A 16890-nucleotide genomic window follows, 5' to 3' on the forward strand; every position below is an offset into this window, starting at 1 on the left:
CCTGTACCAAGTACTAGACATGAGAACAATTTAGAGCTGACAGGAAAAACTGGTACCGCCACACTGCCTGAAGGAGATGCTGTTGACTCCCTGGGTGCACCTGAAGGCCAGTTGCTCACAGATGTAGAGATACTGAGAAGGATTAGTTACAGGCAGCTCAGAGAGAAAGGTAAGCTCTTTCTGAGAGCTTTAGGGTGAGATGAGAACTTAATCCTAATGTTCAGACTTAAGAAAAGGAAAGTTAACTACAATAGAGGAGAAGAGTTTTATTTAAAAAAGTTCCAAGCAGACTGGGATGTGAAACAGGAACAGCTGTGCAGGGCTAGTCCATGCGAGTTTTCAGGGTCCTCGTGGTGATCTTGTCTTTTTCACTAGAGGGGGAGAAGAACAAGGAGACTGTTAATAAATCAGCGTTAAATATCTCCATACAGATTGTCATTTTATTGGGAAAGGGGACTGCGCATATGTAGTTTGTTTGCAAGTGCAGGCAGATGCCCATTACCACTGAATAATCCCCATCCTCCCACCTCTGCACCCCAGGGCAGTTCACCAGGTTCACTAACGCCTGGGATACTGCTCAGGGATCACAGGGAAACAGCACTAAGAGCAAAATAAGTTGCTCCAGAAGCAAGTCTGACGCAAAGTTAACCTTGCATCCCACTGGGGCAAACAGCACCCACGTGGCCCACGTCACCTGCAGGTGAGGAGTCACAGCCCTGGGTTCCGATGGGAACACAGCTAGGGAATCCCTCTTCAGCAAGAGTCTGACCCTAGACTTACTCTCCCATGGCTACTGCGGTTGTGGCAACAGCCGTGAACAGAGAGCAACTATGAGTAATAAAACAATGTTTAACACGGACAAAACACTGCTGAAAGGGAGCAGGATTAGGAATACCCTGGAAACCAATCCCTCAACTGACTTAAACACAGAACTTGTTAAATTCTACCTCCTCTCTGTAGGGGAAGAGAGCAGCACTTACATAATGTGTACTATTACACCCATTCCGGATATGGCATCTCTGTCCACTGCATTCAACATGGCCTGTGAGATTGTTTCAAAGAGGTGATCTGGTTCCTGAAGAACAGAAGCTATTTTAGCAGGTGTAAAAATTGAACGTTGAGTCATCAGATTTTGTTCAAACCCAAAATACCATCCAAGAGGCTGCAAGATTTTTCCTGCAAGCTGCTATAAGCTACAGCCTCTCTCTTCTCCTGAGCTTCTTCTGGAAGTCTCAAAGGACAAAGCTTCATCCCACATGGGTATCTCAAGTTTTCCAGTTAACAGCGGGAGGCTGAATCCAAGAATCAGAGCTGAACCTTGCCACCTCACTCACCATGTCGGGCTCCCAGAGGGACTCGCACATGCCGTACATCTGCTCCGAGCAGGTGCCGCTGACCACAAAGTCATCGGTTATCATCGGGCAGCCGATCAGGTCTAGAGAGCAGACGAAAGGTTCGTGTGTTACAGGGTCCAACCCAGCAATGACTGGTTCTGTATAATAAGGTCCAAACCTGTGAAAAACAACATGACAGAGCAGTCCAACCACCTTGAAGCAGCTCCAGGTCCCACCTAAAGTAATCTTATATGGTCATTTAAATAGTAAGATCTAAAGGGACTCCAGAATTTGGGTGGAATTTAAATTCCAAGTCTGAGTATTTATCAAATAATTTAGATTTGATGGAATATAATTGTTTAAGATGGACTGAAGCTGAACTCTCCTGTAGATCAAAGTTTTCTTTTCCAGTATTTTCCTCTTAGCTGCGAATTTCTGTGTAGGGGCAGGCTATTGCTTCCTTTCAGTTAAACATCAGATTCGCATCTTCGCTTCAGTCCTAGGCAACCTTTGGTACAAACACTTTCATTTGTTACTGGTAAAAAGCTATGAGGCTTACGCATGAACAGAAATGCTAAACTGTGGTTAGCTGATGCACAGATCTGTCTATGAATCAAGCACTAGTTAAGCTAACACTGTCACTAAATTAAAGTTTCTTTTTTCCCATACTGCAAGTCTCTACAGGAGCACTCCTCAGCCTCCCACCTCTCTAGAATCAGATCAATTCCAGTGACCACAGTCTGCCTTCATCAACATGGTAGAAGTAACTCCGTTGTTTGACAGTTACCGTCTCTCATAGAGTAGATTAGAAACCATGCTCATAAAAGTTTGAGGTTTGATCTGCCTTCCTTCCTTCAGTTCATAGAGGTTCAGCCTGAACTTCAGTCTCTGGGCACTGCAAGAAGAGATGAGAATCAGCATTAAAGCAGAAGCAGATTCCTTCTGCATCTATCTTCACACAGGCCTGAACTGTTTTATCGTATGCTGACAGATACTAACACCTGATGCATGCCTGAGGCAGCTAGGTACTCCAGATGCATCTCTTTTTACACCTGAAGTTGTTAGCTCTTCCTACTGACGTGATCTTCATTCAGATGCAATTTTATTAAAAAACAAAAAAACCCTACTCTTGTATTCCAAAATAAGCAGGAGCTTAATAAACCCAAGAAACAGAAGAGTAGGAAAAGAATACAACACATACATGCCATGAAAGCAAAGACGAACAAGGCAAAGACATAAGTCAAAGTCCTTTGACTTGTTTGAGAATGGCTCTGGAAAGCCTCAGCGACTGCAGACCAAGAAAAGGAATGCTGGTACCCAGCTACTACACCCTCCTTCATGAATAAGCAAAAACATCTAAGCTCAACATAAACTGCTGCTTAACATTCACTGTAAATACGCCTCTCACAGGCTCAGCATTAGACAGCACGGGCAGAAGAAGGTATCACTTACACAGTCTGCACATCTGTGGCTAGTCCAGCCAATCCAATATACAGTCTCTCTCCCATAGGGAAAATCTTCTGGAAGTCCGTGGTCACCATCTGCGCTTGAATTCCAAACCGCCGGTCGGCAGCAATGGCCACGCAGTTCTTCCCCTTCATGGCCATTACGGCCCCGCCGTTATACGACATAATAGACTAGGAGAGAGACAAGGGGTAACGCCAGGGCTGCGGGGAATCGTTTGGGGTGCGCGCTCCACGCCAGCGCGTCCAGTTCACGGGCGAGGTGGGGCCGCGTCGCCTTCGGCGTGTTTTGCGCGGCCTGTGCCCAGGGTCCCTAGTCCCCGGCGCCGGGCGGGCATTGCGCTGCCCTTCCTCCCTCCCTCCCTCCCTCCTGCCCAGCTCCGGCCCTGACCTCGCCATGGGGGGGGATGCGGGGCCCAGCCCGCACCGGGGAGCTAACGGGCACCCGCCTCCCGCTAGCCGGAGCCGGAGCCCAGTGGAGGAAAAGGGAAAAGAAGCCCCGAATATCCCAAATCCCGCCCGCCGCGGGCCCGTCTCGCCGGCACAAGGACCCGCCCGGCGCTGGGCACCCGCAGGCCGCGTCCTGCAGGCCCCGCACGGTGGGGCCGGCCCCGGCGCGGCCCCCGGCCCCGGGACCCCCCCCCCGGGCCCCGGGACCCCCGCCCGGCCGCGGCCCGGCGCTCACCATGGCGCCGGCTGCAGAGACACCACCAGACCCCGCACTGCTTCCCCACCGCTCCGGCCTCCCCGCCGCACTGGCGCACTCGACCCCGCTGCCTCCCTCGGGCCCGCCTCCCGCCTCCTCCCATTGGCGGGAGCCGCGGCCCGCCCGGCCGTCTCCTCTCGCTATTGGCGGAGAGGGCTGCCCGCGGGGCGGAGCTGGCCGAGCGGAGCCGGGAGTCAAGGTTGGTTGAGAGGGGGGAGGAAGGAGGGGGAGAAAAATGAAGAGTCATAGCGAGCGGGGCATGCCGGGACGGCGGCGGACTGCGGGCGGGGCGGGGCGCTGCGCAGCTGGAGGGGGCATCGCACAGCTGGACAGGGCATAGCACAGCTGGAGGGGGCATTGCACAGCTGGACAGGGCATAGCACAGCCGGCTGTGCGCGGGATGGGCATTGAATAGCTGGCTGCAGGGGGTGGCACAGCTGGATGGGGGTCCCACAGCTGGATGCATGTAGAGATTCTACAGGGTTGGATGGGGTACTGCACAGCTGGATGTGTGTGAGCACAGGGTAGCACATCTGGATGTGTTGGGGATACTGCAGAGCCAGGGGATGTGTGAGAAACTGGGCAAAGCTGCTTCCACACGGGGAGGTTGCACAGCTGGGGGCATGCATGCACAGCTGGATGCACATGAGGGAGGAGGCACAGCTGGGTGCATGGGTGCACAGCTGGGTGCACGTGTAGAGGACACCCCCAGCTGGCAGCGGGCGCGATCCCCTCACCCAGGGTGCTGGGGAGGGGCAGAGGCCACGGCCTGGGTCAGCCCAGCATCACTCACGTGGCCGAGGCAAGACTGGGTCCAACCCGGCCTCTCACGGCGCTGCCAGGCTGGGAACCACCAGGGAGCGTCTCCTCCCAATCCAGCCCCAACGTCTCCTGTTGGGCACTGGGAAAAGTTGGCCAAATCTGGTGGAATTTAACCAGCAACCTGCGCTGAGCCATGCGCAGCCCCGGCCCCGGCATGCGTCAGGCCTCGCACATGCACTGCCCACCTTTGCCTGTGGGAACCGGGGGGCAAATCCCTGAACTCGCTCCCGGTGGGGCCGGGGACAGCAAGTCTCCTCAGCTGGAAAAAAAAAAAATCTCTTTGGAAAGTGCCGGCTCAGGAAGTGCTCTGCACTGCAGCGAGTCACAGCACATCACGGGGAGGGGAAGGAGAAGGCCGGGAAGTGGCTGCGAGGGTGTTTTTTATCCAGAGAGCAATGGAAGGGGGATTTGCGCTCTACAGAGTATTGGATTTCCTTCCCCGTCCCCACTCGCCAGCTCTCCCTTCTCCTGGAGGAGACAGGATTAAATGTTTAATTTAGGGGAGTGATGTCGTGCCAAAGGGAAAGAGATCCATGTGTTTGGAAACGCTCTCAAATGCACAACAGAGCAGCCCGCCTGGTTTCAATGAAAACCTCCGGCCCGCGCAGCGCCTGTCTCTCCGCTGAGGGACCGAGCCCCAACAGCCCAGCCCATCCCGTGGCTGTTGCATTTTTAACGTATTTTCCATTGTAAACGTTTTCTTGCAGGAATTAAGTCAAAGGCCGCATTTTGTCTGGCAGGAACATCACATGCACTGGGGAGAGAAGGAGCACCAAAGCCAGAAACAGCCCGACGGGAATGTCTCCAAAGCTGGATTTGGGCAGGAGCTGGTGCCTTTGCAGCCCGGGCAGTTTGTTGGCGTGTTTCGGGCAGCTCCCAGGGCTGGTGTGAAGGCCATTCCTGCTGGGCTCTGCTTTTCTCTTTGCTTTCCCAGCTGGTTTGTGCTCTTGGGTCTGGGGGCAGGAGCAATTCTCCTTCCTCTCTCGGAGCATCGACGCTCCGGGTTCGGCTTCAGGAACGTTGTTTGTGGCTGGTCTGAAACAACAGGGATCTTCCTGGCACCACTTTGCACCCTGCATCAAAACATTCGCTTCATTACTTCTGGTATGAAAATAAAATCAGGGCAAGCAGAGAATGTAAATAGCTTTTACAAGACTTTTATAAGAGAACTTCAGCAATGCAGATTTCAGATCTCCTTCGGCACTTTTTAAAGAAAGTTATTAACGCCAGATGGAAACAGGCTTTCAAGCTGCTGCTCCATTTCCAATGTCCCGGCACAGCCTTGTGCTTAGCGGGGAGCTGCAGCAGAGAGGGGACCGCAGACCAGATGGGGACGTCTGTGCTCCGCAAAGGCATTCCCAGGCCAGGGGCTCGCACCCACTTTCCCAAATGCCCCGCTCCAGCCCCACACGCGTCCGGCCTTGCCCAGAACCTGCCTGAAAAGAGCTGCGAGCCCCGCGGGGAGCAGAGCCACAGCCCTCGCTGGGGGTCCCGGGGAGCCCCTGGGGCCGCATCCCGGGAGGCTCTGGGCTGGCGGGCATGGCTGTGGGCTACAGCACTCATCCTGCCTCTTCCCATCCAGCTGGGCCAGGCCTTGGGAGCACGGAGCTGCCGGACGTCAGCCGTCCCTGTGCTCCGGCCCCGGCGCTGCAGCTCCGCCAAGCCCCTGCACAGCCCTTTGCAAAATGAGAGAACAGCCTGCTCACGCCAGCGCCGGCCACCGCCGCTTTCCAGCTCCCCCCGCTCTTTGTCTGCCTTTGCCTGCACCTTTAGACCAATTAAGTGAAAAAAATACGTATAAATTAAAATAATAAACTAGCGCTACCGTCCCTGGGTGGGCTCGAACCACCAACCTTTCGGTTAACAGCCGAACGCGCTAACCGATTGCGCCACAGAGACCGCGCTGGAAAACAGCGCTGCGGCCAGTGCACTCAAGCGGGAGCATCCCGCACCGGGAGACACCGGGAGACACCGGCACCGGGACTGGGCCCCGGCACCGGCCACGGGGCACCGGCAGTGGGACCGGCACCGGGCACCGGGGAGCAAACCGCCCGGGCGGGACGCGGCGGGGCAGCAGCCCGGGGCCGGCGGGCGTCTCGCGTGGGGGCAGGCGGCGCGGGGAGGCGTCACGGAGGGAGCCCGACCCGCGGGGGCCGAGGAACACGCGCTTGGGCGCTGCGCCCCCGACGGACACGGCCCCGCGGGCGGCCGGGGGGCTCCTGCCGCCGCCGCGCTGCAGCCGGGCCGCGAGGCGTCGGGACACGCGTGGGCCCCCCCGCAGCCCCCGCGCTGCGCCCCGCTCCCTCCGCAGCCCCCGGCGGGGCCCCTGCGCCGGTCCCGCCGCTCCGCGGGGCGGAGATCCCGCTGGCCGCGGCCGAGGGACCGGCACCCGCGCGGGACACAGCGGCGACGTGAGCCCGGCCCGGGCTCTTCCTTCCTTCCTTCCTTCCTTCCTTCCTTCCCTCTTTTTCCTTTTTTTCTTTCTTTCTTTCCCTTTTTTTTCCTTCCCTTTGCTTCCTATCCCCCTTCCCGGCGCGGGTCTCCCGGGCCCCGTCTGCACCGCCGAGCAGCGGACAGCACCGGAGCCGCTCCCGAGGGTCCCGGTGACGGTCCCCCGGGCCCGGGGATGTCCCGGGGCCCGGCGGCGGGATGGGGCCCGGCTACGGCCCCAGGATACTCGGGAAGATCCCCGGGGGGGCGGGCAGGGCGAGGCGAGGGGGGCACACGGGGACCCCCAACCCGGCCTTGGCCGCTCTTAGCGGGGGGCGGAGCGGGGCCGCCGCGGGGAACCCCCGCCGCGGGCTCCGGCAACTCAGATTTTGGGCCCATTCCCGCGGCTTTTGGGGCGATCGCATTTTCTCCCTGAGCAGATCCCGGGCCGGGGGTGGGGGGGGGGACCTCCACGGCTCCCCCGTCGGCGGCGCCGCACTAGCCCCCCGGGGTGGGTCGGGGGGGGACCCCCGTGCCCCAGCCCCTCCCCCTCCCGCCGGGTCGGACCCCCCACGTCGGCGAGGGCGCAGGGGGGGCGGCCCGGGGGGGCGGGGCGGGCGAGGGGGGGCCCCTCCAATCTCGGCCCCTCACTCCCCTCCCTCCTCCGCACCTCTGCGCGAACACCCTAAAGGAATGAGGTCACGTGAGGCGGGGGCGGGGCCTCGCTCGTGGCTGGAGGAGGGAAAAAAATAAAAAAAAGGGAGGAAAAAAATAAAAAAAAAAGGAGGAGGAAGGGGAGAGGGAAAAAAAAAAAAAAAGGAGAGGAAAAAAAAAAAGGAGCGAGAGAAAAAAGGGCCCCCGCCGCAGCGCCGCCGCCGCCGCCGCCGCCGCCGCGCCGAGCCGCGCCGCGCCGAGCAGAGCCGCCGCGCCGGGCGGCCCGGGCTCCCCGCCGCCAGCAGGTAGGGACGGCGCGGGCGGCCCCGCCGCCGTCGGGCCCCGCCGTCGGGGCCGCGCCGCCGCCCCCCCCCTCCGCCCCCCCCCCCCGCCCCGCTCCGTCTTTCTCTCCGCGTCCAAGATGGCCGATGGAGCCGCCCCCCCGCTTTGTGCCGCGGCCCCCGCCGCCCCCCCGGGGCCGCCGGGCCCTGACAGCGGCCCCCGGCCCGGGCACGGCGGCGGCGGCGGCGGCGGCGGCGGGGGGGGGGGGGGCGGGCGCTGCCGGCACCGGGCTGCGGGGCGCGGCGGGGGCCGGGGGCCGGGCCCCCCCCCCCCGGGGCTGGCGGGAGGGGCCGCTCCGGGCGCCGCGGCCGCTGTCAGCGGGCTCCGCTCGGCCGCGAGTACAAAGAGACGCGGGCAGGAACCGGGAGCGCGGCCCCGGGGGGGCGGGGGCCGGCGGGCGCCGAGGGGCTGCAGCGGCGCTGCCCTCCCCACCCACCCACCCCCCCCCTCGGCCAAAACCCCCCGCCCCGGGAGCGGGGTCACGCGTGTCCGGGTGCGCACACGCGCGTCCCGACGGGCGGGCGCGGGGGGGGGGGCGTGTCCCCGTGTCCCCGTGCGCGCGCGGGTGCGCGGACACGCGTGTCCCGTGGCGGCGGCGCCCTCCCCGCTTTGCCCTGCTGCCCCGTCCCGGTGTCCCGGGGGTCCCGTCGGGGCGGCGGTCGCTGTCCGTGGGGAGGCAGCGCGGGGTTCACGCTCCGGCGCCTTTTTGTCGGGGCTGCCGGTCCCTGCGGCGCCGTGCGAGCGAGCGGGTAGTGCCGGGGAGACCCCAGCCGTGTCCGACGGCGGTTTATCCCCCGCCCCGGCTCTTCGCCGGCCCGGGGAGGGGGGGGGCCCGAGCCTCCCCGGCGGCGCTGCCGTCCGCGGGGCCGCGCTCGCCGCCGCCGAGGTGCGCGGCAGGCGGGGAGGGGGCGACCGTCGGGTCCAAGTTGCCGGTGACTTTGAAACGTCCTTCTCCCCCCCGCCCCCCCCCCGGGCCACCGGCCGGGGAGACAAAAGACCCGAAAATCGCCGTCGGGGCCGGGCCGGGGGACGTCCCCAAAGCTGCCGGCGCTTTCCTCGCGGGACCCTGCTCCCACGGGGAACCCGGCCGCCGCGGAGGCCACGGGCGGCCCCGAGGGCTCCGGCCGCCGGCGGGGGGCGAGGCTGGAGCCCGGCTTTGGGCTGCTCCCCGGGGGGCTCCGGCGGCGCCGTCCCGCGTGGGAGCGGGGCCGGGGGGGCCGCGGCTTTGTTCGCCCCCGCGGCAGGAAATCGCGGCTGTTATCACCCGGGTTTATTAGAACCGGTTTGCGCCGGTGTCTCAGGCTCCCTCCCCCCTCCCGGGGAGACCCGGGCCGCCATTGGCAGCTGCGAGCACCAAAAGCAGCAAAATCCACCCAAAACGCAGCCGTGGGTCCTGCAGCCGGTACCCGCCGCCCCCGTCGGTGGGGGTCGGTGCGGGCGCCCCGGGCCGGGGTGTCCCCCCCCCCGTCACCTGCACGCTGCAAAGGGCTGGGGGGGCCCTGCCCGGGGGACAGCGAGGTGCCGGGTGCCACCCCAGAGGGCACCCAGGGCCCGGGGGTGCAGGCTGAACCCGGGGGGACGGGGGTCCCCAAAGCCCGCGTGCCCCGGCACCCCCTGCACAGACCCCGGCTCTGCAAAGGGACCCGGGGGCTCGGCTTGTCCCTGCGCCGGGGCAGCCGCTCTGCCGGGACAGGGGTGTCCTGGTGGTCCCCGCGTCCGGCTGGGTGCAGGGGACTTGCTGCATCCCTGTCCCTGCTGCATCCCCATCCTCATCCCCATCCTGCTGCATCCCATCCTCATCCCCATCCCTGCTGTGTCCCCATCCCCATCCTGCTCTGTCCCCATCCTCATCCCCATCCCTGCTGTGTCCCCATCCCCATCCCGTCCCTGCTGCATCCCCATCCCCATTCCCATCCCCATCCCTTCTGTGTCCCCATCCCCATCCTGCTCTGTCCCCATCCTCATCCCTATCCCTGCTCTGTCCCCATCCCCATCCCCATCCCTCCTGTGTCCCCATCCCCATCCCGTCCCCGCTGCATCCCCGTCCCTGCTGCGTCCCCGAGCACCTGCCGCCAGGAAGCCCCGCGCTGCTGAACTAGATCCGAGACCCAGATTGGAGCTGGGGAGGGAAATAGCGCGGGGAGAGCGCGGGCGCAGGGCGACGTCCCCGGAGCAGCCATCCGACATGCTCCCGGTGTCGGAGAAGCACCGACACGCACCCTCCGAGCGCACGGCCCTGAACGCACACGCGCACACACCCCCCCTGCATGCAAAACCCAGCCTGGCACACGCAGCCCCCTGCACCCCCTGCCCCGCACCCCCCCCCGCACCCCCTGGCACAGCCTTGCACACCCGGCCCTGCGCGTGCACACCTGCACACCTGCACACCTGCACACACACACACACACACACACACACACACACGTGTGCTCGTGCCGGCGTCCCCGGGGCGCGGGGCCCGGCCCCCCTCGCCCTGCCCGGCCGTGGCACTGCCGGCACCGCCGGGCGCAGCGCCTGTGCGTGCGTTCAGTGGGGCTGTTGTTTCGTTGTTGGTCGTGGGGTGTGCGAAGGGCTCGGTGGGGAGCTGGCTCTGCCGCCCGCAGCCGACCTGTGCACGCAGGTGTGTGCGGGTGTGCGTGCGGGTGTGTGTGTACACTCGTGTGTATTGGGGGTGTACGTATAGTATATATACGTATATACCCGTGTGTGCACCTGCGTGGGGGGTGTGTTGGGGTGTTGTGCGTGTGTTGCTGTCGGCGCACGTTTGCTCTGGCATCGCACCCGCACTCATCTACACCGACGCGGGGTTGTTCCCCCCTCCTCTTCCTCCCTCTCCCCTTCCCTCTGCCTCGCATGGTTGTAATAATATTCTGGCTCCTCTCCAAGTATAGGGGTTGCCATGGAAACAATAAAACTGCAGCGATTTCGGGCCCCAGCTCCGCCGTCTCCCATTGTAAACGTGGAAGTGCCGGAGCGGGGAGGCAGTAATTACCCTGACATCTGCGGCTCCCCGCGCCTGGGCGCGCGCCCGCACCGGCGCACCCGGCGCACCCGCAGGTGCCCTGCCCACACCCGCTCCGGAGCTCCTGCAGGAACCGGGAGGCGCCGGCTGTGAACGCGTTTGCCATCGGAGAAAACAAAAATGCGCGTGTGCACGCGTGTGCGCGCACGTGTTGGTGCATGCGCGTGTGCACACGTGTGTTGGTGCACGTGTGTCCATGCATGCATTGGTGCACACGTGTGTGTGCATGCGTTGGTGCATGTGGGCACCGGCTTCCCTGCCTGGCTCGGCCCTGCCTGCGCCGGGCTGGATCCCTCCGATAGCAGGAGAGGAGCAAACGTGGGGAAGCCTGCGGCAGCAGCGGCAGCAGGGTCCCGCGGGGCCGTTCCCGCGCTGCGGGGGCTCCGCGCACACAGTTCAGGGTGGCCCCGGGGACGTGTTTCCTTCCAGAGAGGCTCCGTCGCGGCTCTGCTCCAAAATGCACAGAACCACCCGGATAAAGATCACGGAGCTCAACCCCCACCTGATGTGCGCCCTGTGCGGCGGCTACTTCATCGACGCCACCACCATCGTGGAGTGCCTGCACTCCTGTGAGTCGCCCCCGCGCCGGGCGCCGCGTGCCGGCCGCGTGCCGGGGCTGCTCGCCGCCGCCGCCGCCGCCGCTCCCTCCTCCGGGCTTTGCTCACGTCGCGTCTCTCCCCTCAGTCTGCAAAACCTGCATCGTTCGCTACCTGGAGACCAACAAGTACTGCCCCATGTGCGACGTCCAAGTGCACAAAACCAGGCCCCTGCTCAGCATCAGGTGAGGCCTCCTGCGGCTCCCCCCAGGCAGGGATGCGGCACACCGGGATGCGGCGCGCTGGGATGCATCGCGTGGGGATGCAGCACACTGGGATGCATTGCGTGGGGATGCAGTGCGCAGGGATGCATTGCGTGGGGATGTGGCATGCCGGGATGCATTGCACTGGGATGCAGCGCACCAGGATGCATTGCATGGGGATGCAGCACGCAGGGATGCAGCACGCCGGGATGCATCGCGTGGGGATGCAGTGAGTGAGGATGCGTCGCGAGGGGTGCAGCACGCAGGGATGCAGCACGCCGAGATGCAGCGCTACGGGATGCAACGTGCACCCCCAGCGAGGCCGCGCTCGGAGCATCCCGCTCGGAGGGGCCGGCGCACCTGGGCCCGCGCAGGCGTCGTGCAGACGAGGAGGGACCGTTGCATCCCTGCAGCGTTAAACCTCTCTGCTCCGGGCCCCTCAGCCTGCAGCGCCTGCTCGCGCCGGGGCGAGGGGGGGTGGGAGACGCTGCCGGGGGGGGGGGCGGTGCGGGGCTGGCGCTGGGGCTCAGGACTCGGGGCAGCCGGGCACATCCCGCGGCATGGAGCGGAGCGGGAGCCCTGCAGGTGGTTGGCATAGAAACCACGCGAGGCTGCAAGACATCACGGGGCTTTTTGTTTTCTTTTTTTTTACCCTCTTCCATGTAAATCCATTTCTGTAGTAACACTTTTGCTGTGGGTTGGTTTGTTCTTTTTTTTTTTGCTTCGCTATGAAATATTTGCACTCCAGCTCCCACGGATCCCTCGCCTAAATATCCCCCCTCCGTGCGCGCGCGACGGCCGTGGGCGCCCCAGCGCCGCCCCGTCCGGACGTGCTCGGCTGCCGCAGCTCAGCTTCGCCCTTCCTGGCTTTCGCCTCTTCGTCCCGTTTTTTTGTGTCCCTCCCTGCGAGCCCAAAACGGGGGTAACGGTCCCGCCGGCGACACTAAACTTCTTTAAATTACCCCGCCGCGGCGCCGGGCTGCTCGGCGGTGGCGCGCGCGGGCGGAACGAGCGGCCCGGGGACGAGCCTGCCCGGCGGGCGGCACCGCTTGCTTTGCCTGAGCTCGCTGCAAATTGTCACGCAAATTCTCCGTGTGCGTGTTAGAAATAAAATCACAGCGGGGCCTCGTGAACCGGAGTGACATCAGCGAGGAATTAGGGATGAAAGCCACGGTTAGGCTAAAAATAATACGTGAATAACCGGTACGGTCATTTGTTTTTCTTGAAAATAAAGGCCTTATTATTAACATGGAAATAATTGCAGATATAATTTACTTTTCACCATCCCCACTGCTCTTGCTTTGTTTTTGAGATTTTTTTTTAATTCGGCTGAGCCGCTGCCTTTAAATCGTGCCAAGTGCCCTGCCTGCAATTTGAAGAGCCCGAATGTTTTTGCGAAATACCAGGGCCTGGGTCTCCGCTGAAGGTGGGACTTCAGCCTCCCCTGTTGTTCGAGTGCTTTTGAAGATCTTATCCCAAAACAAAGCTCATCAGCGTCACTTTATTTTGCAGCAACTTGAGTTTGACTCTGTCCTGTAATATTTGCAGCTGAGGGAAATCAGAGCCTAAGCCGTAAACTATATCTAAGCTTAAACATAAACTAAGATGCAAATTAAAACTTGCAGAAACGTTTGCTGATCTTAGAGTTTTATAAGACCTCGGTACGTTTTTGTAATAGATTTTTACTCCTGAAATGGGTCCTAAACGGTGCTGGCACGGTGCTCGGGCACGGTGAGGGTTGTGCCGAGGGTCTGGTTCTGCTTGCGGGGGGGGGAAGCGGCTCCCGCGGCGCCTCCCCTGCGCCCGCCGCTCGTCCCCATCTCTTTCTTTAATTTTTCTCTCTTTTCTTTCTTTCTTTTTTTTTCCTTTCCCCAGGTCAGACAAAACCCTGCAGGATATCGTGTACAAGCTGGTCCCGGGGCTTTTCAAAGGTAGGAATCACCGCCGTCCTTCCGGGCGGATTCGCGGTTGCTCGTGGCTCAGTCCCAGCCCCCGGGGTTTCGCTGGAGGGGGAAAGCGGCTGAAGCAACGCGTCGGCGGGGGGGGGCGGGGGGGTCCCGGGGGCGCCGGGCTCCCGTACGCGGCTCCTCCGTGGGTTTTTTTCCCCCCCCCTTCTCCATGCTCTCCATGCTCCTTTTCCTTGCAGACGAGATGAAGAGGCGGCGCGACTTCTACGCCGCCTACCCCGTGGCGGAGGGTGAGTGCCGGCACCGCGGCCCTGCCGCCCCCCCGGCGCCCCCCCCGCGCCCTGCCTTCACCCTCCTCGTCCTTCCTCCCGGCGCAGTTCCCAACGGCTCCAACGAGGACCGCGGGGAGGTGGCCGAGCAGGACAAGGGCGGCCTGGCAGACGACGAGATCGTCAGCTTGTCCATAGAGTTTTACGAGGGAACGAGGTACCGTTTTCTCGCCGGGAAGCTTTTGCCTGTTTTGGGTGTTTTTTCCTCTTTTTTTTTTTCTTTTTAAAGCAAACTCCAGCCCCCTCTTTTCCCGGCGGCGATGGCTGAGAGCCGCCCGCTGCGGCTGCTCCGGCCCCGAGCGGCTCCGCTTTTCCCAGGCCCCACAGGGTGATGCCATCGGGGCTCCGGCAGCCTCCGGAGCTGCGTGAGCCGATCGCAAAGCTCCCGCCAGCGCCGGGGCTCCATCCCCGGGGTTTCTCCACCGAGCGAGGAGCCTTCGGCCCCGGCTCGCGCTTCCCACGCGGCAAACCCCCCCCCGGCATCCCGGGTTCTGGCTCCGATCCCCCTCCCGGCCTTTTCTCCCGGCTCCATCGTGGTCTGGCGCTTGCTTTTCCTTTTTCCCCGGCAGAGAGGAGAAGAAAGGGGCCGTGGAGAACGGGGACCTGGAGAAGGAGAAGGTGAGCGCGGGGGGCTGGCGGCGCGGAGCCGGCGTCCGCAGTGCGGCTCCCGAAGGAGGCGGGAGGCGGGAATGGCCCGACGCCTCCGGCCCCGCGCCGGGCGCCCGGTGACGCCTCTCTCCTCGCCGCCGCCCCCGCGCCCAGAGGAACGGCGTGCGGTTCCTGCGCTGCCCGGCCGCGATGACCGTCATGCACCTGGCCAAGTTCCTCCGCAACAAGATGGACGTGCCCAGCAAGTACAAGGTGGGAGCCGGGGACCGGCGCCGGCGGGTGGCGTCCCAAGGTCTCCGCGGGGCCCCGGGGCTCCTTTCCCGGGAGCTTGCGCCGCCCCGGGGCACCGCACGGTGCAAACGGGCAGCAAACCTGCTCCGATTCCCGGCCGCGGTTTTTGGGGAGAGGAAGGGGGGGGGGATGCAGGGAGCGCGGCCCCGACGTCCCGGCGGGGATCGGAGCGCGGCCGGACCCCGCTCCGGGGGCGCCGGGACCGGGACCGACGCTCGCCCCTTCGGCAGGTGGAGGTGCTCTACGAAGACGAGCCGCTGAAGGAGTATTACACGCTGATGGACATCGCCTACATCTACCCCTGGAGGCGGGTGAGCCGAGGCGCCCGGGCTGCCGCTGGCACGGCGCGGCGGGGGGGGGGGCTTCCACGGATGGGGGGGAAAAACCCAGCTGTTAATTAGAGGGAGGCTTTCGGAAGTGGGCCGGGGTTATTCCCACGGGTGCGGGATGCTGGAGGAGGCGCGCGGAGGGGGCCGGGGGGCCACGGTGCTGCCGTTGCCCCTTCTGCTTAACCCCCCCCCTCCCAAACCTGGGGAAAAGTTTTTTTGGGGGAAGAAAAAAAAAAAAACACGGGAAGCAAAAGGCAAATTTGGAAGCGCGGGAAAAAGTGGCGTCGGGATGCGATTTTTCGGAGGGCGCCTCTAACGGGGGGCCGGTGGGTGCCGGGGGACCCCCATGTGCCCTGCGCCACCCGTGTCCCCCCCCCCCCCCCCGTGCCGCCGCAGAACGGGCCCCTGCCGCTGAAGTACCGCGTCCAGCCCGCCTGCAAGCGCCTCAAGCTCTCGCAGCCCCCCAACTCCGAGGGCACCAACACCAGCGGCGCCTCCGAGTGCGAGTCGGGCAGCGACAAGGCGCACAGCCCCGCCACGCTGCCCGCCACCTCCTCCTCGCTGCCCAGCCCCGCCACGCCGTCGCACGGCTCGCCCAGCTCCAGCGCCACCCGCCGGCAGCGGGCCCCTGCTCAACGGCACCTCGAACTGCCACCCGCTGCCCCCCGCGGCCCCCCGCTGCCGCAAAACGACTCTCAACGGCAGCGCGGCCTCCGCCTTGACCTAAGAGCCGCGCCTGCCCGGGCTTTTATATATCTATATATATTATATATATATACATATATATGTGTACATAGGGAGAAAAAAAGAAAAAAAAAATTATACATACTTATTTTCTATTGATTGACCAGATTAATTTAAGATGCAAAGAAGACACATAAATGTGGTTGGATATTTTTAAATGGTTTTTTTTTTCCTTTTTAATTATTATTTCTCGTTATTTTAACTTAATGCAAGCTGCATGCCGGAGCCGGGAGCCCCGCAGGCGCTGCCGTCTGCCTTGCTCGTTTTCCGTAACGCTTTTCCCTCCTCTCCCCCCCCCTCCATCCCCTCGCGCCGCCCGGCGAGACGGGGCCGTAAGCAGCGGATGCCGGAGGCGCAGGTAAGGGCCAAGCACAGGTAAGGGCCAAGCACAGAAGCCAGAACCTGCCCGTCCACGCGGCCGAGGCGCCGCAGCTTTGCCTAGCCACGTCTTTACCTTGCCGTGCACGTTGCTGTTTCTTTTTTTTATTATTATTATTATTATTTATTTTGCTTCCCCTGTGTGGTTTCCAGACAGTGTTTCAGGCTCTGATCTAGCAAAGCCTTCCCTTTATGCGCAGTAAGTAGTTTCTTTTTTTTTTTTTTCCACCTCCCAGCTAAAAATTACGCTCGCGACTCGACGCTGCACGTGCAGCCGGGGGGACGTGGCAGCACAAGCCCCCCCCGAATAGCATTTTCCCCTTTGCAAGGGCGGCCGGGGAGCGACGCAGCCCTTGGGCTGACGGGCAGAGCCGGCTCCCGCCTGCTCCGGGGAGAATTTCGGCAGGTGCAGCTAAACCATCCGGGGTGGTTTGGAAATCTGGTGCGGGACGGCGGGTCTTCCAACGCTGCTTCATCGCGCCGAAGCGCCGCGCGGGCTCCCCGTTCCCGCGCCGGCCCCGGGGAGCCGTGCCGTTCCTGCGCCCGCCCGCGCGGCCCCCCGTAGCTCGAACCCCACGTTCCGGAGCATTTCCTTTTATTCTTCCCCGTCCTTCCCACCTTCTCCTCCTGTCCCCGCATTGCATTTTTAAAAAAATAAACGACTACAGTGCCTTTAGCCAGGAGGTTTTCGGTGAGGGGCGAGCGCGGGAAGGTGCTGCCGGGCTTCAGGC

General features: G+C 62.8%; 2 protein-coding genes and 1 non-coding gene across 3 annotated transcripts; 1 reads left to right on the forward strand and 2 right to left on the reverse strand.

Moving 5' to 3' along the window:
• Positions 1–246: 246 nt before the first annotated feature.
• Positions 247–3563, reverse strand: PSMB3 (proteasome 20S subunit beta 3). The gene is made up of 6 exons (XM_067312145.1): positions 3483–3563; positions 2787–2971; positions 2122–2229; positions 1335–1512; positions 981–1075; positions 247–371 (listed from the first exon to the last, which is right to left on the reverse strand). The coding sequence occupies exons 1-6, from the start codon at positions 3483–3485 to the stop codon at positions 323–325; spliced, it is 618 nt and encodes a 205-aa protein (XP_067168246.1). The 5' UTR covers positions 3486–3563; the 3' UTR covers positions 247–322.
• A 2587-nt stretch (positions 3564–6150) lies between these two features.
• TRNAN-GUU (transfer RNA asparagine (anticodon GUU)) lies at positions 6151–6224 on the reverse strand. The gene has a single exon. It is a non-coding gene; the product is annotated as a tRNA-Asn (tRNA).
• Positions 6225–10188: 3964 nt separating this feature from the next.
• PCGF2 (polycomb group ring finger 2) lies at positions 10189–15839 on the forward strand. Its single transcript, XM_067312194.1, is given in 10 exon segments — positions 10189–11342; positions 11458–11554; positions 13448–13503; positions 13719–13769; positions 13857–13965; positions 14378–14426; positions 14571–14669; positions 14939–15019; positions 15434–15637; positions 15639–15839. Coding segments are annotated over 10 exon segments (1245 nt in total). The 5' UTR covers positions 10189–10969; the 3' UTR covers positions 15765–15839.
• Positions 15840–16890: the final 1051 nt, after the last annotated feature.

The sequence above is a fragment of the Apteryx mantelli genome, chromosome 28, assembly GCF_036417845.1.
Source record: "Apteryx mantelli isolate bAptMan1 chromosome 28, bAptMan1.hap1, whole genome shotgun sequence".
Classification (NCBI taxonomy): domain Eukaryota; kingdom Metazoa; phylum Chordata; class Aves; order Apterygiformes; family Apterygidae; genus Apteryx; species Apteryx mantelli.